Source organism: Protopterus annectens, chromosome 7.part0, assembly GCF_019279795.1.
Source record: "Protopterus annectens isolate FY-2018-M chromosome 7.part0, PAN1.0, whole genome shotgun sequence".
Lineage (NCBI taxonomy): Eukaryota > Metazoa > Chordata > Ceratodontiformes > Protopteridae > Protopterus > Protopterus annectens.
This window is the reverse complement of record NC_056739.1, coordinates 235,303,816-235,325,779: the sequence shown is the minus strand read 5'-3', so window position 1 is coordinate 235,325,779 and position 21,964 is coordinate 235,303,816. Positions and strand designations below refer to the sequence as shown.

Genomic DNA, 21,964 nt, shown 5'->3' with positions numbered 1-21,964 from the left:
TAACCACTTTAGAAGAATTAAAATTTCCTAATAACGTTATCCAACTATTAACCTTCTTTTTGGCAAATTTTATGTTTATATGAAATTGGATCATATATATCCAGGTCTATTGAGATTACCAAAGGTGCTAAACAGGGATGTCCACAATCTCCATTGTTGTTTGCATTGATTATGGAACCTTTTGCCAATCATATCAGAGATATAATGATATTAAAAGTTTTCAAATTAAAGATATACTTAGACCAACAATTCAGCTTTATGCAGATATTTTGTTAACTTTAAGCAACTGTAAACTTTCCCTTTAGACTCTATTTAATTCAGTTGCAATATCAGAAAAAAATGCCAGGACTTAGTTTTAATGACAATAAAACTAAAATTCTTATTATAAATAATAATATATATGTAATAGATGAAAAACTTTAAAAAATCTCTAAAGATAAAAAATAAAATATGTGGGTGTTATTCTGACAATATTCATTGCATGATTTCTATTAATTACAATAACATATTAAAATCCATAAAACATTTTATTAACAAACAGAACAAATTATATTTCACTGTGGAAGACAGATTATTGATTAAAATGTTTACATTTCAAAAATTCTTTGTATAATACATTAAATTTCATTACCGCCACCTAACAAATGTGAAAGCCAAATTAACACCCTTGTCTTAAAATTCCTTCATTATCCCAACTGACCTACACTGGCTCTAAGTCATTATATATGGGAATGGCTGAAGGTGGTATAAGATATCCATACTTGGAATTATATATACTAGTTTTTGTAATTAAACAGTAACATTATGGCTTAATTATAAATATCTGAATTCTAAATATTCAGCCAAATGGAAAGACATCCATGAAACTATATGGTTAAACACTAGTAAAATGGTTTAAGTGCATCACAAATACTAGCTAATAATTTTCAGTGGTTGTTAAAATACTATTTTACAGAAGGTAAAAAGACAATAGACATTTACTGTATCAATAGCATATTTAGATTATTTAAAAATATTTACAAACATCCAGATTATAAAGCATGAGTTTTTACAATACACTGAAAATTGTGTGCATTATATCCATTCATTTTTCTAATATGTTGAATTTAAAGAGCAAATATTTAATTTTTTGGCATTAGTTTATAGATAAAGAGAAGATATACCCCAAAGCATATATTCTGAATAAGTATGATATAGATAAAGAGAGATTATTAGATATAGAACTTTACAATTTATTAGTATAAATATGAATTGATTCAAATATCACTAAAAATTAAATTCCCATGCTCTGAATTTTATTCAAATTAGATAATATGTATGGCAAATTTTATTTATTAAAATATATGAAATAATAAAGGTTACAAAAATATACTGTAAAAAGAATCATTGGGATAATTTTGTACTTATAAACAAACGTAATCCAAATGAAGAATATATAACAGGATATTGGTAATGTCTGGTAAGCAAATTACTCTTTCTGTACAATGGGGATATGCATGGAAGCTTTTGCACAGAACATTTTTCACTCCTCATAAAGTTGAACTAGTGTAAAAAAGAGACAAGATGTTGGAGATGTAATTCTTAATCAAAAACTGATTGGGAACATATGTTTTATAACTGTGAAATTATAAAACCTTTCTAGAAAAAATACAGAATTTCTATTACAAGCAGTATTTAATGATATATTTAAATTGTATAAATCTTTGGTTTTATTTAATATGTCAACTCCCATTGAAGTTAGTAGTAAGAAATATTCACTTTTTTGAAGCATTTTAGCCATAGGAAGAAAGGTCATCACTATGAATTGGAAGCAAGACTACTCCTACGCTAAAAAACTTTAACAATATTGTTGATAATGTTTGTCAATATAAATTAGCAATGATTAAAATTTGGACTAATAAAAATACCTCATATTATAATACTTGGTCAAAATTTAAATATCTTTTAGATAAAATTGATTTTAATGACTAAATTAAAATGATAAAAAAGAGTATATGAATTTAAGCTTATAGACACATCTGTAAATTATTATTGCTATTGTTTCTTCTTGTTTGTTTTGGAATTTTTTTAGCAAATGTTGATCAGATGTTATAGTCCATTTATTTTATTATTGTTTCAAAATCTAACATTTTTTTTAAAGAAAAGGATAGTATTAAGACCTTAACTCATTCCCTCTGATGGAGCTCTTGAAGATTGCAATGTATCTGCCAATTGGCAGAGCGTAATTTTTTGATAGAATACAATTATGATTTCACATTTTAAACAAATGTTCATATGTCTGAAGCCATAGAGTTTACCATATTGTGTGAATTTTAAACTCTTCAGCACAAACTATTTTTGTATTGGTAGTATTCCAAAGGTTCTAAGTCTTAGACATGCTTTTATAAGTCACAGTAAACACAGTAACTACTAAGTTTTTAGTATTTGGCAAACACCATACAATATAATAGCAACCACTCATGTAAAACATGTACTGTTATCAAAATTTTGTTCATCCAGCTTTGTGCTTTCATATGGAGTGAAGCAGTTCTATCCGTCTAACTTGGCTGTTGCGATATTTAGAAAACAACATGAAAATTATGATAGACAATATAAATAAATATTACACATATAATATTTCTTTACCTGTAGTAGACAAAGGTCAAACATTTACAAAATAGCATTTGCCATTGTGTAAGTTTTAAGATGAAATTGTTTAATACTTTGTAACTAGCATGGTTTTGGAATTATTAATGCAAATATGAACAAGTGATATTTGATTCCTTGAGGTATCAGTAGGATGTAACTGTTCAAGCACCAGAAGGTTGTATTGAGTTATCAACATTGTTACAACTTCCTCAACATTTTTAAGGGAACAGTGTTTCCTTGTAGTAACTTTTTTCAGCCCTGTGTATGTGTATGTGATGAGGGGTCAGCTGTACAAAAAAAGAACAAAATGCACACACAGGCATACTTATTTCTCTTACCCCCCAAATATATATATATATATATATATATATATATATATATATATATATATATATATATATATATATATATATGTTTGTGTGTGTGGGTGTGTGTGTGTGTGTGTATAAAAAATATATATATATATATATATATATATATATATATATATATATATATATATATACACATGCACACACACACACACACACACACATATATATATATATATATATATATATATATATATATATATATATATATATATATATATATACATATATACACACACACACACACAAACATTTTGTTTGGTTTCATTACTACTACTCTACTCTTAGCACACTTTACTGAGACACTTGGTGGTGCTGACTTCAGCAGGGGGAAGCAGTGAGCATCCTTCCCCACTTTTTACTTGGGATCTTCATGTGGTCCTTTTGGGATGTTATATTTCTCAGATTTCCTACTGACTGATTTCTCTCATCTGTAATGCTGATTAGTTGTTTGTGTTATTTGATCCTAACCATAGTTTAGTATTTGTATCTTTAATATGAATCTAATGACAGGTGAAGTCCTAATTTAGGGAAACCGCAGTCAGTTGTTTACCTTGTAAGCTTTGATTTTAGCAAAAATTATGTTAAAGGACAGGAAGCTCATGGAATCTGTCTTCCTTCTATTTATTTATTCATTTATTTATTTATTCACTTATTTTTGTATTTGTTTATCTTGACTGTATGTGGAGAGGCAGAGAACATCGGGCAGTTTAGTTGTCAAGTCTGAGGTTTTTTTTTTAACTTTCTAGGTTTAACAGTATGGCTGACAAATCCTTTCCTACCAATGAGCCAGTCATCCTCCATCTCTATCCATGAATTCACATGGGATTTTTCACCAAGAGAAGACAGCAATGTAAAGAAAAGGTTTTAATCCTTGTGCAATGGTGAAGCCCTGGGCAAAATCAGAAACTTAAGGAGTACTGCTAGTACCCCATTTCTTGGAATAAGGAGAGATGGGGCACCTGACATAACGGATAACAATAATGCTACAGAGAGCACCCACCACAGAAACTGCTATTTATGTTAAAGAATAAACTGAGAAAGTACAATGCTGAATGGGACCATTTTTTTGCCAGAATAAAAGGCAGGAATATGCGCATTGAGTTAAGAATCATAAAATACCAATGTATAATTAGTCTACATAAGGGCTTGATGACATATAGAAAAATGTAAATGACAAATCCTGCTTAAAGAAATGTAAGCTCAATGCCATGGTAGGTGAACTGGATTAATTAGTGGAGGAATTATACAATCTCAGCTTGTCTGAAGAACAATATTAGAGCTTATAACAATACTGTCAACAGGTTACACAAGCATGTTTTCCTAAAGGAAATCAAAGCAAGAAATTCCTCAAGGATCTTTAAAAACTCTCTTCTCCCTTCAGCCCTCACAACTGGGGAAGCTGTGGAGACTTTCAGGTATTGAACTGGTCCCTATGTTCTATGCTATGCAGAGATGCATACCCAGCAGACAGCAACATTACATACCACTGGTCCTATTTCCAGCAGTGTGGGGACCATCACCACCACCATGGACCTTGATTAAATTCCTTTTCATACATCACAATCATTTTTAGGTGGTTTCTCATAACAAAACTTCCAACCCTGAAGAGTTGAAAGGAAGGGGACACCCAACAAAAGGGAGAACCCATCCAGAGTTGAAAAACATCATTAAGAATTAACTCATAAATTCCAGACCCTCATAGACTTAACACACACCACCAGTTATTGCAGTCAAAGGCAGACGAGGTTTCATTGTAAGAACAAGACTACAGCAATGCACCTATCAGCAGTGCATTACAGGGTAATATAGCAGGCTTTGCCCAGTAGTTTTATAGACCCAGAAATGTTTTCATAACTGGTAATGGACAATAGCTTTATTTTTAACAAAAGATATTCCAAACAAATGAGCATAATGCAATGGGAGAAGCTAAGGACCCCGATTTTGACGTTGCTGTACTGGGATACTCGGTGACTCTTCGTGTGCAATATTCCAGTCTTTCTAAGAAGATTTCTCATTATGTTCATATTTCTAATTATGTGTGAGTATATCTATATTAATATACATACTATATATATATATATATATATATATATATATATATATATGTGTGTGTGTGTGTGTGTGTGTGTGTGTGTGTGTATATATATATATATATATATATATATATATATATATATATATATATATATATTTTTTATTTTTTTTATTTTATTGGAACATATGTCACCCTTAACTGCATCATTCCGTGGAGATCATAGGAGGAACTAGCTATTCTAGTGCTGTCCTCTTATCTAAAAAAAAAGGCTCTTCTTAAAGTGTAGCAAACAAAAAACAAAACTTCTTTCATTTTAAACTGTAGAAAATTATTACTTTATGTCACACGTGTAGCAGTAACACCCTGCTTTAGTTCAGACCAGAAATTCAATATTGACATTAAAGAATGCCAGTAATGCATTAAGATCCAAACATGCCTCCTAAAACTTTACAACTAGGGTGGCTTCTTCCCTTCACCCCCCTACACCAGCTTTGATTCTCATGGAGGTCATCATTAAATTTATGATCTTTTTTGCAAAAGCGTAGCTAGGATGGGGTGAAGGGGGCAACTAACCCTGGGTGCAAAGCATTATGGGGAGCAGTTCCCAGTCACTCTTTAATGCACACTGACACTCAAACCCGAGCACTGTACCTTTCCTTGTGTGTGAGATTTAAATTATAAAAGTTTGCTACAATTAAATAAAATAAAAAATGTTTTAAACTAAAGCTGAGCACTGCAGTGCTCCTTGCAGAGTATAAGCTATAGCAAGCAGTTTAGTGCAGTTTATTTTATTTATTTTTTGTTACAAATAAGCTACAACAAAGTTTTTTGTACATGAAAGTTTAGACCACACTGTAGAAAAGATCATTGTCATCAAAACTGCAAACAGATTACAGTTTCTCCTAATACCTAGTGATTAGACACTGAGCCCTTTGACTGACTGCTTAAGCTAGCCAATGCTGAAATGTTTTGGCCATGGCCACCTATGCTTATATATCTCCACAATGACTCAAGCTATCAAACAATCATTTAAGAAATCCTGAAGCCTTATCAAGTGAACTGAACACTGACACTGAACATTGGAGTACAATTTACATTTGTGAACAAGAAAGTCCCTAATATCAAACAGCTGCTCAAAAAGCACAGATCTAGAGGGAGGATCGATAGCAGCAGAGAGTTAAGCAGGAGCCTATGCCTGTTCACTAATAAATGGTACACCTGTGGACATCAGAGTGCCATAAGACTCCTATCACACTGCATAATAGTGCCTGAGGGTATCAGAGTGTTAGAAAATAGGTGGCAAAATAAGCAGTTCAGTCAGCATGCAGCACAATTGACCCAATGTTTGCAGTGAGATAGTTTGTGGATAAGAAGCTAGAAATGTTGGAAGAGCTCAAATGGGTAGTTCCTAAATATGGAGAACACATATGACAAGGTCACAAGAAGTCTGATTTGGGCAATCCTAGAATGTTCCAATGTCCTGGAAATGGTAAAATTAGTACAGGCCAATAATACAAGTACAAATAGAGTTCAGACTCAAACAGAGCTTCCAAGTTGGAGTAGGGGTGCAACAGGATCTAGCTCAGAACCCACTGCTGTTCATACTGGTTGTGGACTACATCATCAAGCAGGTACGAGGGTCAGATGAACAAAGCTGCTGCATGCAAATGATGTGGCATTACAAGAAGATTCATAACAGGAATTTCAACAAATTAAAGGGAAATTAAATTCAAAATTTAGGATGATGACAATTTTTTTGGCAGCAAATGTGGAATCGGGAGAAGCTAAAAATTCAGATGGGATAACAAATAGTAGAATGGCATATTAGCTTTGAGTATGCTGGAGGGGGTTAAAGAGAGGTGAAGTCATTATGAGGATATCAGAGGTGGAATTAGAGGGGCTGTAGCCATTGGCAGGAAGTGTCAGTGGTAGTGTGTGTGTGTGTGTGTGTGTGTGTGTGTGTGTGTGTGTGTGTGTGTGTGTGTGTGTGTGTGTGTGTGTGTGTGTGTGTGTGTGTGCGTTTAAGAGACACAGAAAAATGCCAAAGAAGCTGAAAAGTAAACTGCACAAAACAGTGGTAAGTGCAGTACATCTAAGCAAAGACAGAGCAGCTAAGGAAGACAGAATTGATAGGGATGAAATGCTTGACACTCATAGCAGGTGTATACTATGGGACAGACGAAATAATGACATCAGAACAGAAGCCAGATTACAGAGAAGGTTAGACAGTACAGAATACTATAGTTCATGGGAAAGTTAAAGGCTAGCTGCTCTTGTGGGTCATTTTAAGCATAGCCAGATTCCCCTTCAAAGGTAAGAATCAAACTCTGTACCTTATAACTGTGAGGTAAACACCTTAACCATTATGACAACCCCCGCGCTGAGCATATGTGCAGGAAAGCAAATGATAATTTGAGAGAGAAAGAAAGAAGGTAAAAGGAAATAAGGACATCCAGCAAAGAGAATGGATTGTGTGAGAGAATACCTTTGTCAGTCAAGTATGTCTACTAAAGAAAGTAGGAGGTAGACACTGAACTGAGACAGGTGGAAATAATTAATGTGACACCTTATCCCCATGAAAAAAAATGGGAAAAGGAAGAGGTTGATAATGATGCTTTTCCAGTTTCACTCCATTTTTATCTCAGTGTCTGTTTAATCCCTGCATGACCAAAATATTGCATAGTAAATAGTAAGGAGTAGCATTATTAATGTGGTTTCTTTTTAGGCTACCAAATAATTATTTTAATTTAGTTTAAGTTAACCTATTGCCACTTATGAGGTCCCATTCCTTTAGGATGATAGAGCTTAGACATACTTAGAAGATTTAAAAACGGGACAGGTTGTGCCCTGCCTCAGGACTCTTTACTGAAGTTTCATGTTTGCTGAGTGTAAGCAGAGATGCAATCAAAACTCTGAAATAAGCCCTGGTTTACCATGGGCTGATTGGAGGGTGGGGTGTAACTTTTCTTTCAGGTCTTTTACTCTAGAAGACCTTGTGGTTGCAGTAGTGATTTAACTTTAGAACACTTCCCTACTTTAGCCAGAAAAAGACTTTCCCATATGACCACATACATATACACTGTTATTAAAACACAATCTATTTCTAATTGATTTTGATTCACTCTTATTTATTTACTTTTTTGACTGTGATTTAGGGAACTTGAAATTTTGTTCACTCACTCTAGCTATTAGTGCTGTTTCTGACATCCTGCAGCATCCCTGTCACTGGTACACATAACCCTGGAAACTTGCGTTTTAACACCAGGGTTCTCTTTTAGAACAGATTTCCAAATTTATTTCCCAAATGTACCCTTTCTTTGCCTTCTCACTCATCATTTGCAGGGGCATTAATACTGTTTAATTACAGCTGCAAAACTCAAGTCATTTTATTGGCATTTACAATGTCAGATCTGAAAGGCATTTTTTCAAATTTTAAGTGAGCTGTTGTATTTTCTCCAGTTGCACTGAATGCACCTCCAGCCTTTGGAGACATTTTCAAGAAATTTGCTGAAAATACCTTACAGGGACTTGGTGGTGCTGTCTTCTACAGGGGGCTGAGCAGTGACCATCTGTTCCAACTTTTGGACTGGTGCCCTGTTGGTGTCCTACATTTTTAAAATTACCTCTTGAATGACTTCTCTGATCTACAATATGCTTTGATGTTAAGCTCAAATTAGTGGGTTTGGTTTCAGTTCATTAACACAGACCAGAGTGAAATAATTAGGTTGCACTTGACTGCTGTCAGGCTGTGCAGCAGCTGGCTAGAGTGAAAAGTAAAAAATATGATTTGCTTTTTTTCCAACTGAGCAAATAAACATCAAATTTCACATCTCTCCTATAGTTAAAATAATTTTCTCACACTGAATGTGGTTAATCAAGGCACTGAATGAAGCAAACTCAGTGCCATGGTTAAGTTAAAGCAGAAAAGCTCTATGCAGTTTGCCTTTCAAGTACTGTCCAGCTTGATGGGACATGGCAGCTCAAAACGTAGTGCCACCGGTGTGATTAAGAATAACCTGATCAGCACGGTCAGCACTAATGAGTGTGTGTATATATGAATCTAATGGTCAGATGAAGCCCTGATGCAGAATGAAATGCACATTTAACATTTCTAATTTGCATGTTTTGATTCAGTCATTAAATGGCTTAAAGGATTCAGTCCCATCACATAGAAGGAGGGAAGTCCTTATTGTGACCCTGATGACCTGAATTCACTTAGTGGGCAAGAGAGCTGGAGTGATAGAGGCAGATAACAGGGACTGAGCAGCACATGGCTCACCTGTCCAAGAGATTGGCAGCTTGACCTGTCACTTGAGCAACATCTAATGGGAGCTCTGGATGGTGCAGCCCATTGAGTCTGAGTGACATGTTGCCACTGTTTAGCAGCATAGCTCAGAACAGAGTCCTGGAGGGAAACTTGCACAATCCTCCATCAGAAAACTTAAAGCCTAAACATCCCTCAGAGTGACAATGAGGGAGCTATGAGCTCCAGGGGCCAGGGAGGAAAATCTCATATCCATACAGATGACTGCCATAATCAAATCACACCTCTCTGGAGGCAAGAAAGCCTGGTTGAGCTTTGTGCCCACAAAGAGGAACAAATGTGTCATTGGGCTGAGGGCTGGCATGTATGAAGGGTATACATGTATACATAAGGATAAAATGATCTTAAAAAAGACAGGGAGCATGCACAGTTTATTTTCTTAAGCAATTTGTTTTATACAAACACACACACACATATAGGTGTTTGTGTTTATATCCATCTATATATATATATATATATATATATATATATATATATATATATATATATATATATATATGGATTCCCTTCTCAAGCTCGAAGTTTCAAAACTTTAAACTGCAAATGGTCGAAACCATAAGATGGAAGTTTTGAAACTTCGAATGTTTTGAATGGAGATTGACATACAGCATGTAACAGGAAATTTACTGTTTTACTCGCTGTAGTGCAATCTCAGAGTTGGTGTATTTATTTAGCAGGAGATGTGGGGGGTGCAGGGGGGGGGGCTTCCCCCCTGAAAAAATGTAAAAAATGTTTTTTTGTTTTTATTTTTTTAATTACAATTTCAAAGTTTCAAAACTTTGATCTTATGGTCTAGAACATTTGCAGTTTGAAGTTTTGAAACTTAGAGCTTGTAAAGTATATATATATATATATATATATATATATATATATATATATATATATATATATATATATATATATGGGTCAACTTTAAAACACTGACATGCAAAACACTGAGGACGAGAACACCAAGACCGAAAGATCAACAACTGAGATAACCAACAGTTTAAAAGCCCGACCCTGAGAACACCGACATGTTAAGGTGAGTATGTAATAGTGACAGACTTTAGGGATGGGGGGTTTAAGTGAGGTAGGGTTAGGGTGCGGGTAACGTAAGTGTGTGATAGTGACAGTCTTTAGGGTTAGGGCTGGTTTAAGTGAGTTAAGGTTAGGGCGCGGGTTAGGTGAGTGTGCGATAGTGACGTACCTTAGGATTAGGGTTTGGGTTAAGGTTAGTGCATAGGTAGTTGTGTATGTAAGGTTTAGTGTAGGTTTGTAAGTTTTTTGTTGTGCTTGTGTTGTGTGTGTGTTTTTCAGAAAAGGTATTTGTTTTGTTTTGTTGATTGTCGGGATTGTGGTTTGTTGGGCATGTGAAGTTTTGTGCTTTTAAACTGTCGGTCATCTCAGTTGTCGATCTTCCGGTCTCTGTGTTCTCGTCGTCGGTGTTTTGCATGTCAGTGTTTTAAAGTAGACTATATATATATATATATATATATATATATATATATATATATATATAGAGAGAGAGAGAGAGAGAGATACACAGAAATACACACACACACTTGACATATGTTCAAAAAGACTTGAAGCTCATATTAACAGATGAGACCCACTGCACTCGAGGGACACATTTATTTTTCAACTCGTATCCCATCTCTGGAGTAATATTTTATGACATAGAAAACACAGTAGCACCCTCCCTTTCTTTAATGCAAGCAGTAACAATTGGATGGAAGCATGTAAAGTCATCCTGGGCCTGAACTGTTTTGCCTGACTGGATGCACAAGGTGATTTAGGAGAGTGACTAGGAAATAAGCATCATAATGAGTGGTGAAGCCACGATTCACAAAAGCCAAATTCTCCAGTTTTACTATGAACTAGACCTGCATATATTCTTGATTTCAGTTTTAATGGTTCCCCCAAGTTGTATTTACTATTTTCCATACATTTCAGAAGGATATTGTAATTCTCTTGATTGATTATGTTTGTTCATAAATAGAGGATTGGATAGTTTCTGTGAGTTCTTGTTGTTTCTCTAGTTCTGAGATCATTTTAAAGGCATCATAAAAGTTTGTCTTAATTATAAAATCCAATGAGGAAATGTAGATTTCTTTTAGGATTTGCTAGTTTTATAACTTAGCAATATTTCATCAAGTTTTATCTTTTTTAGATTAGTTATAAAGAATCAATTTATTTTAGTAGTTTTCCAGCTGGCTGGTTGCAGTTCTACTTTTGTTTTATTGCCACAATAGTAAATAATGAAAAGATATCAGGAATTGTTTGACAAAATTGTCACATTTAGTGTTTGCAGTTACCCTCACGACTATTATAGTCTTTTAGAACAATTCCAATTGTTTGAGGAATTTATAATGCATAATAGATGTGGGTAAATAGGCTGATGATAAGTATATAATGATATCCAGTATCTGTCTGCCTGGGACAACATGATTGACAGACCACGATGCTTTGCCAGAGATGGCTTGCATCTGTCACCCCTGGGATTCCAGATACTGGCTAAAGCTCTTACCACCCCTATAGTGACTTTTTTAGGCAAGGTTCAAATAACAAACCCACCACCATAGCAGGTACAAGCAAGCAAAAACTGAGGGTAATGCTACTCAATGCCAGAAGTCTAAACCTCAAAATGCACTCACTCGAAGCACTCCTTAAAATGGAGAACATCGACATCTGTACAGTAACAGAGACCCAGTTCAAGGTTCCAGAGGACACCCTGAATTACCAAGCTATAATTCATACCACACCTTTCAGCCACCTAACCTGGACCGAAACACTAAAGTTGGAGGAGTGTCCATATTCATTAAGAATATCCACACCTCCAGGCTAGTTACTCAACATGATGTATCCAAAATTATCCAAGTGCAACTGACACTGGGCAAGACTGCAATTCAGGTTGTAGCTTGCTACAGATCCTCTGCCATGCCCCAGGATGCCTACTCCACGTTCCTCGACATACTGGATAATATTAAGGTACAGCCCAATACCCTAATAATGGGTGATTTCAACTACCCCACCATCAACTGGGAAAACTACTCATGTACTAACTCATTAGCTGAACGCTTTCTGGAATTCATAAATTCCAGTGTCCTGGATTAGCTAGTCCATACCCCCACCAGAAGTCCAGGCTAATACAGCAGGTTTTTGGCTAACAAAGTCCATAGATGGCTGCAAACTGGGAGCCATAATAGAATCATCAAATGATGTGGGCATTCTACAAAGGGACCTCACCGAGACTGATGCTTGGTGTCAAAGTCATGGCCTCAAGCTCAATGCCAAAAAGTGTATTGTCTTCCCCTTTGGGAAAAACACTGTACCCATGAACTACCACACAGATGGAAGCCTACTTAACACCGAAAGTGTGATAAGAGACCTTGGGAAACAGGTGGACACTAGTCTTTCCTTCGACAATCACATCACCACAGTAGTCAGGAAATCCTTCTACATGGCACACCTCATCACTAAAGGGTTCTCCTCCAGAAAAAAAGAGGTCATTGTTCCTCTCTACTCATCCCTCATCAGACCCATCATTGAGTACAACGCCCCATTTGGCATATACCTTGCAAGACATCTGCAACAACTGGAAAGGCCACAGAAATACCTCACTAAGAGGATTACAAGCCTCAAACAGATGCCATATGCAGACCGCCTCAAAAAACTCCACCTCTACTCCATCGCTTATCGTCTATACAGAGGCAACCTCTGCCTAACTTACAAAGTCATATCAAACCCAGTTCTGTTGGACATGCTACACAAAAAAAAAAAAAAAAAAAATCTCTCCATGCCACATGCTCCAGGGACCTGAACCTTGCCACCACATACTGGAGGGATAGATTCCTGTCCCAGAGACTTTCCATACTCTGGAACATACTACCCATTCACATCAAGCAAAGCCCCTCATTAACCCTTTTTAAGAGAAATCTAGACAATTGGATGGGAAATAAGAAATTCACCCCGGGGATCACCTCTGTGGTTCTGCTCAACAGGGGTACAGGAAAATAACTTTCTTGAGTGGCAAAAGCCAGGGAATTTTTTGGCTAGGCTTATATAGGCTCTAGGGCCGATAGACTAGTACCTACCTATGAACCTAAAGATATATGCAATCCATGCCAGATAAACATCTCTATTATATAGCAGTATGTGGATATGTAATTAGGATAGCCTGACAGATAAATGGGTTGCTCATATACCCTTCTTTACAGAAAGAAGAAAATTATCTGTTATCTAAGCTGTACAGAAATTTACCAGAATACCTGCTTCAGGTTTATTAAAGTACTTGATTTGGCCTCTGTTTTCTGCAGGCTCCCTCTTCAGTTTGCAGTGAGTTTTGCTCTCCAGGGTATCGTAAAGCCCCAATTCAGGGAATGCCAGTCTGTTGCTATGAGTGTGTGCCATGCTCTGATGGGGAAATTTCAAACCAATCTGGTGAGTCATCCTTGATGTCAGACATAAAAAGATACAACATATATGAAGTGCAATGCTGAATGCAGAAACAAATGACAGTAATCATCTCCACTGTGTAAGCACAACATTGAAGGAAAATAACTCCTATTTGCTAAAAACTTACATAGTTTGTAGTTATGGAATGATTGTCTACAATTACAGGAATGCAGCACTATATCAGAATAGCAATCCTCCATCATTTATCAGGTTGCTAGTCACATTTTCCCTTATTTCCTATCTTTTATTTGCATTACTTAAATATTTTATTAGACTGGCACAATTTCTTCCTTATTATATTTTGTGTTGATGAAAATAAAGTCCCCCCAATATTCATCTAAAACCTTTTATAATTAAACTTGTCTAGAATGTCACTATACAATATCACAACACTCTGCTGTCTTGTGCAGCAGTATCCACAGCGATGACAAGATAAATTATGCCTTTTGCATGAGCTACAGTCCCACCATGTATGTATGCACTCACAAAATGTGCATCTACAGTAGAATGTATTATACTTAACTGATGTTTTAAATACACTGAAAGGTAGAGCTGAAAGATGTCCAAATGTGCCTTTTTCCTGAATGACAGTGCCATATGATTGATTCAAGAACTAATTAACTGCTTCACTTTCTGTAGTTTCAAGTTGTTCCAGAGACCTTCCCATCTAAAGTATAGCATTAAATAATAATCATAACAAATTTTACAGTATGTTGAAGTGCATGCATCCTAACAGTGCTACTGTCTGCAGCTTTGGCTTTGGAGTTGCTAGCGGACAAGTTTATTTCTGCATCAGCCCTATTCATCCTACATCATAGAAATTGTGTAAAATGCTCATTTAATCTTCTACCTTGGCCAGTGGTACCAGGGACCATCATGAGTCATGTGATCTACATACAGCAAATGTCAGCCATAGATCTTTTTTATATACATTGCTTTTGAGAGAGTACTTTATAAAGGTGATGTCTCCACATTTGCATCATGAAAACACCTGACTGCATTTGGGGAGTTATTTTCTGATTAAATGAATGCCTAAACTTAGCATGGATGTTTCAAGCAGGCTCCTGCAATTTACCACACTTACAGCTTTGATTATTATAATATTCAGTTTCCAGATTTCCAGTGAAACCATTTAGCAGACACCATGTTTGTTGTAAAAGCTTAAATATATACATGATTTCATGATTCCTCATTTGACTGGCAATTGTATAAGATATGTTTTTACAAGAAAAGTCAAAACATACAGTAACTGGAAATATCATAACATTGTGCTACATATATGAGTAATTACAATGGCCCAGGATAACAAAATTGCAACTGTAACTTAATCTCTGAATCTTAAGAAGCTATTATTGCAACTGCAGTCTATCTGATGAATTCCAGTAAAAAAGTAATTGGTTCCATATGAACATTCTTAATACAGGTTGCTTCTGACATAGTTTGCAACAAATATCTTTCTAAAAAAACTTGAATGATACACTTAAAATCACAATATGGACAATTATGAAGAGCTACACTTAAAATCACAATATGGGCAATTATGAAGAGCTACAGTGATTAAAAACAGAGCAGCACAGTTAAGTGTGAACTCACAAGACAGATAAAAAGGGCATGTTTTAAAAATCTGAGTAATTAACAAATAAAATAAAAGAGTACATAATGGCACATCATTGATCTCACACAGGTGCAAATGCACACACATGTACATATGCCTACACAATTTTTAAAATGGTGCAAGGAAAACTGACCCATCAGTCTTTTAGTTATATGTGCTGTCAGATGTGTCCCATGTTTGTCTGAAAACTTGTACAGATCACTAAGACCTCACATTCAGTCACAGACCCCTTCTACCTAACAGCTCAAAATCCTCAATGGCAGCCATTCTTTCTTTCTCCACTGACACTGAATTACAGTGAAAGAGGAGTCTTCTAACAATGATCTAAACCTTTGTGTCATTAATAAAACAGGAGATAATAACTTAAAAAAGGAAAACATTAACCCAAGAATATTTTTACCACAGTAGTAGTTATAATATGACGTTATTTCCAACAAATGCAAAACCGTCTGTCAAAACTTAACATTCTTTTTTTTTTCAAAAACATTTTTAATTTGTTTTCATTATAAACATACACAAATGTACATATAACAAATACAATAAAACAATCACAATACTATTTACAATATTTACATTCATCCATGATAAACAATCATTTTATCCATGAGAAGTTATCAGTATTTGTTCAAAAGGTTTTCCAATTTTTCCCATGCTGTTTTTTATGAGTAATGTTATGAGTTCTATAACAAATGGTTTGCAGATCTTTTTTACAAACAACTTTTGCTAAATTAAGAAATTCTTTAAACATCAAACCTTGTTTACTTTTTCCACTTCAAAGTAATAACTTTTCTGGCAATTGCAAGAATTGGCCAGAGTAGCTGAATCTGACATTTAGGTATTACATTAGATACAGGAACATTGAATAGAACTGAGTTAGAAATGTGACAGTTATCATACCATAAAGTATTTGCAAAATATTTGAAGTCTTTCCAGTATTGAGCAACATTTCTACATTCAATGAACATGTGAACCCAATTGGCCTCTAGTAATTCATCACATTTGCATTTGCTTTCACTGATTTTGAGTAGAAGATTTATTTTATGTGGAGTATAGAAACTCCTATTCATAAATTTCCATGTATGCAATCTCCAATATAATGAAGAAGAGGTACCATACATAGATTTCAATAACAATTGTTTTGTATTAATCAGATACTTTTTCTCCATTAATCTTTATATAGTAATTCCAAAAATCTGAGTCAAACTTTAGAGTGTCTTCTCTTGGTATCTTATAGATAGGTGAGATACTTATTTTTGATCATCTGTCTTTTCAAGACACCTAATAAAAAGCTGGATCAAACTAGGTATAGATTCAGTCTCTAGGTTGATTGATACTCTCATTTTGTTTTCTGTAAACTGCCATAATGAGTGTATATGCAACCAACTGTCTTGACTATTATCAAAACTACATAGAAAAGAGTTTAGTGGTTTAATACTCTTACTTTCAATAAACTGATGTCAGAATATCCAGTCATTTTCCTTTAATTTTTGCATTACATTGATGTTGAAAGAATCTAGGCAATCAGGGGAGTATGCTACAGGGAATATAACAAATAGGAATTGCTTGATGTTGCAATTGCTATCAATTATATTTTTGAAGTTATTAAATATTTGATTAATGCCATAAGAAAAATGATCAAACTTCTTATTAAATAAAAAAAAAATCATGTAAAAGCCAATGCACTCTACTTATTCTGTATTGCTCCTTAAATTTATTTTTTTATAGTTCTGACGTCAGTTATATGAATCTCATGTATTATTTCCCAGTCAGATATATAGGTAGGTGATATCCAATGTAATATTATATTAATTATAACTGTTTTGGAATAAAGGCAGAGCTAGGGAATGCTATCCCATTATTGTTCCAAGCTCTAATGTGTTATTTAAATGCAATCCTAGGTTTTAAGGGGAACCATAACAATTTAAGTAGCATGGAATCTACTTCTTCTTCTTCTTTCAGCTCTTCCCAGTTAGGGATCGCCACAGCAGATCACCTGTCCACTCATGATTGGCAGTGGAGTTTTATGGCGTTGAGTTGCCAGCCCGGTGCCCAACCTTCCACAGAAGGCACACACACACGCACTCACACCTAGGGCCAATTTAGAGTGTTCAATTCACCTGCAGCATGTCTTTGGTATGTGGGAGGAAATCAGAGCACCATAAGTAGCATGGAATCTAATTGTTTTAAATACATTTTTGGGAGGGGTAGTATCAATGACTGTATATAAAACAAACGTTTAGGTAAAATTATCATTTTAATTAATGAGAGCCTATCCTCCATTGTGAAGAACATTTTATTCCATCTTTTGATTAGTTCACTAATGGTGGCTATTAAATTATTGTAGTTTAGTTTAACAAACTCTTTCCATGTACTCTTTATACTGGCACCCAAATATTTTAATACATCATTCTCCCAATTAAACAGGCTATTCTCTTTTATGTTTTTGTTGATCTTTTTGTTAATTGGTAATGTTTTGGATTTATTATGATTAAATTTAAAGCCTGAAATTCTTTCAAACTTCCTTAAGGTATTTATAACATCATGCAAAGAACCATCAATATCCCCCAATGTAAACAACATGTCATCAGCAAATGAATGAATCTTAGCACAATAGTCCTTATTTACTTGAAAGCCTTTTATATTTTGCTTGTTTCTGATATATGCAGCAAAAGGTTCCATTGAAAGAGCAAACAACAATGGTGACAAAGGACAACCTTGGTTAATTCCCTTGAGGATTTCTAGTGGTGAGGATACACATGATCCGATTTTCACATAAGCTTGTACCCCACTATCAATTTTCATTAATAAGTTGATAAAGTCTGAGGAGAATTCAAAACCAATCAGAATTTTTTGTAGATAAAACTAATAGAATCAAAAGCCTTTTCTATGTCCAGGCTGATAATAGTTAGCTGTTTTTTTTGTATTTGCATGCTTTGTCTATTAATGATAGAAAGTTAATAAAGTTATCTTGCACTTTTCTATGAAGAATGAACCCTGCCTGGTCATTATGTATTAGATTAGGTAATATTTTCTTTATTCTATTAGCTACTATTGTCATGAAAATGTTATAATCATTGTTTAGTAATGAAATTGGTCTATATGAATCACAAGAGTTGGGGTCCTTACCTTGTTTTAAAATGGGGGAGATAATTGATTATTTCCACAATGTGGGTGTTATGCATTCTTGCTTAACCATAGTAAAGACACTCATCATTTTCTTTATTATATATTCAGGGAAATATTATATAATTCAGGAATTATTCCATCCAGTCCTGGAGCTTTATTATCTTTTAATTTTTTTTATTTAATCTTTTACTTCTGTTAGTGTTATTTGTTTATTTAATATATTATTGTGTTGCCCTGACACCTTAGTAGTTATATTTTCTTGAATAAAAGTATTTATTACATTATCTGTCTCCAAAAGTGGTGTGTTATTATTTATATCTTTATAGTAATTTTTTAACACTTCTAAAATGCCTATTGAGTTAGATGTACTCTTAACTGAACCATCACTTTTATATTTAATTTCATTAATAAGATTTTGATTGTTTACTTTTTTGGATCTTACCACTATTGTTTGGCGATATTTGGGATTTACAGCATAATATTGTAATTTCATTTATTCCAGGTTTATGGCTACTTTATGATTCAGAACTTCTAAGTATTTTTGATTTAAGTAATTTCATTATGTGCTACTTTATTTGGTTTTGCATCCATTTTTATCATGTCTATTTTTTCAAGTCTAAAAGTTATTTGTCCCACTCTCTCCTTTTTTAAGGTACCACAATTTAATTATACCATATATATAAACTTTAAATGTGTCCCATAGTATAGTATCAGTCATCGAACCATTATCATTTCTTTCCATAAACATGTCTATTTCTTTCATTATCCATTCCCTAAAGTCTTTTAACTTAGTTATGTAAGCAGAAATTCTCTGTAGAAATCTTAATTTATCTGTATGTATAGTTAATGCAAAGTTTATAGCATTATGGTCTGAAAGTGAACATGCCATTTTAGATATGTCACATGTTATTTGATACAAAGACCTCATCTATGTTTATTTTGTGTACCAAACCGATATGAATAGTGATTATAGAATAAGGAATAATGTTCTCTTAGACCATGTATACCTTTAAGGTTCGTCTGATTTGTAAAGTTATTTAACTTATTGGCTTGAGATGTTAGTTTGTTTTGCCATTTTTAGAAGTATCATTGCCTGATAATAGGCAGTTAAAATCACCTGTTGCTATAATTTCCCCTTTTGCATTTAAAGTAATCAGGTCCAGATATTTGTCAACATATTTAGTACTTAGTCCTGGTATTCAGTATGTAGTAATCAAAGTATAATACTTCTTATTGATTTCCAAAATAACCATGTTTAGCATCCCATCTTTATCTGATATTCTATCTATAATTCCTGGCATAGTATGGGTATTTTTCCAGTCTGGAGTGCCCATTTCTCTCGACATGAATCAGCCAGAATGGTATAGCCATGAAATGAGTATTTTTGTCTTTTTTTGATAGATGGATTTCCTGTAAAAAGATGATCTGTGCTTTTTATTTTTTTTATATATTTAAAAGCAAACCAGCTTTTTGACATTTGTTCAAAAACCATAATTTTTTTAATAATAAACATTTATACATTTATGATAACAACATGGTTGTGTACTGAAAACATTTCTTCTGTGTTGACTTGAAACCTAGTGAAAACTTACTTATCATAGATGTATAACATAAACCAAAACTATTTACAACCACATCTTTACTAGTAAGGCTCAGCCAGACTCTGCTACACTTACTACTGGGGAAGGGTTATTTTTTTTTTTTTTGTTTATTTTTGTTTATTTATGTTTTTTTTTTTTTTTTTTTTTGATTTGTGTTCTTTGTTTTCTTTTTTTTTGTCTTTTTTTTTATTTAACTGCATTAACCTCCTATCCAGTTAGTGTTTTGTTTGTAAACACCACTGCCTTTCTAGTTGCCTGCCCCTTATGTTAATTTGACCATATATCTCTCTCCTCTCTGCTCAGGAAAAATTAAAAAATAAATAAATTTAAATTTATTGGCCATCCTTCTGTATTCCATAGTATCAGAATACAAAAGTGACCAGCCCCTTTCAATCTATCTTGCTGTTTTAAAAATAGTGACTCTCCACTAAAACTTAACTTTTTAGACAGGTAAAACTTAAGTTACCTACTTTTACATCTAACTCATCTAGTGCACACTACAGTGTTTAGGATAAACCATTTTTCTCATATTACCTTTAAGCATCCCTATGACTAGCATCTGTTCTAAAACTTTTGGAAAGCACTAGGAAGCCTTAAACTGATACAAGCACTCAACTCTCCTTGTTAATAAGGAGAAATTAATAGTAGGCACTAAACGGCCTATAATTGCAAAGTACCTTGCTAAGGTAAGGGAAAACAGCTCTTGTACTTTACAAAAAATGCACCAAACCAGGCATGTCCAAGGGTCAGCTTCTGGTGATTTCTCCTGTCCACCTGGTGAATCTGGGCATACTGGGGCAATGCAGCAATTGCCTCATGTACACAGACAACCCTCTACTCCTACCACCCAACACTACAACCTGTGAGAGATGCACTTACATAGCCAAACTGGAAGCAAAGCTCTCTCCACCCAAGATTGTGCTAGACAGTCAAGAGGATAAGGTTAACACCCACACTACACCTCAAGCAACACATATCCCTTCTAAACCCACACCACCAACACCCTCACATAGCAACACTAAACCCTCATATGTGAAGGCCCTTAACAGTACCCTGCAGAGGCAACAAGGACCTCTGAAGTTGAAATGCAAACACAAATCACAACCAAAGTGTCACATAGCTCACAACATCAGTGTACCACCCAACAGCCCCTAAGGCAAGACAATGTACCCAACACTTTAGTCATAGTTGACTCTATAGTCAGGCACACTGATAACCCACTCACCAGGCTGAACAAGGAGAAAATTACAGTCAGCTGCCTGTTGTGTGCCAGGATCTGCCATATAACTCATGTACTCAAGTCATTCCACAACAAGTACAAATATGACTATGTCATTGTCCATGTTGGAGTAAATGACTCGAGATGTACCTCCCTGGACTATATGAAAAGAGACATGGAAGAGCTCTCGGATCATGTAGCCCAGGCAGGTATGACCCTAGCCATGAGTAACATCCTGCCTTCACCCAGAATGATACCACAGTATAAGGACAAAATGATTGACTTCAACAATTGGCTAAGCTTCTGGTGTCATTCAAAGGGGATCCAGTATCTGTCTTCCTGAGATGACATGATCAACAGAGACCATGATGCTTTGCCACAGATGTCTGCACCTGTCAGCCCTGGGATTCAGGTTAATGGCTAAGGCTCTTGCCACCCCTATAGTGCCTTTTTTAGGCAAAGTTCAAAGGACAAAACCACCACCGTAACAGGCACAAGCATGCAAAATCTGAAGGTAATATTACTCAATGTTAGAAGTCAAAACCTCAAAATGCAGTCTCTCGAGGCACTCCTAAAAATGGAGAACATCAATATCTGTGCAGTAA

At 34.7% G+C, this 21,964-nt stretch overlaps 1 protein-coding gene across 1 annotated transcript in view; it reads left to right on the top strand.

Annotated features, from left to right (window-relative positions):
- Positions 1-6,451: 6,451 nt before the first annotated feature.
- LOC122805921 (vomeronasal type-2 receptor 26-like) overlaps positions 6,452-21,964 on the top strand; it is a 45,242-nt gene continuing 29,729 nt past the window's right edge. The window contains exons 1-3 of the mRNA XM_044076165.1: positions 6,452-6,668; positions 8,497-8,633; positions 13,660-13,783. Coding sequence (XP_043932100.1) covers positions 6,452-6,668; positions 8,497-8,633; positions 13,660-13,783 — 478 coding nt within the window. The remainder of the gene's footprint in view (positions 6,669-8,496; positions 8,634-13,659; positions 13,784-21,964) is intronic.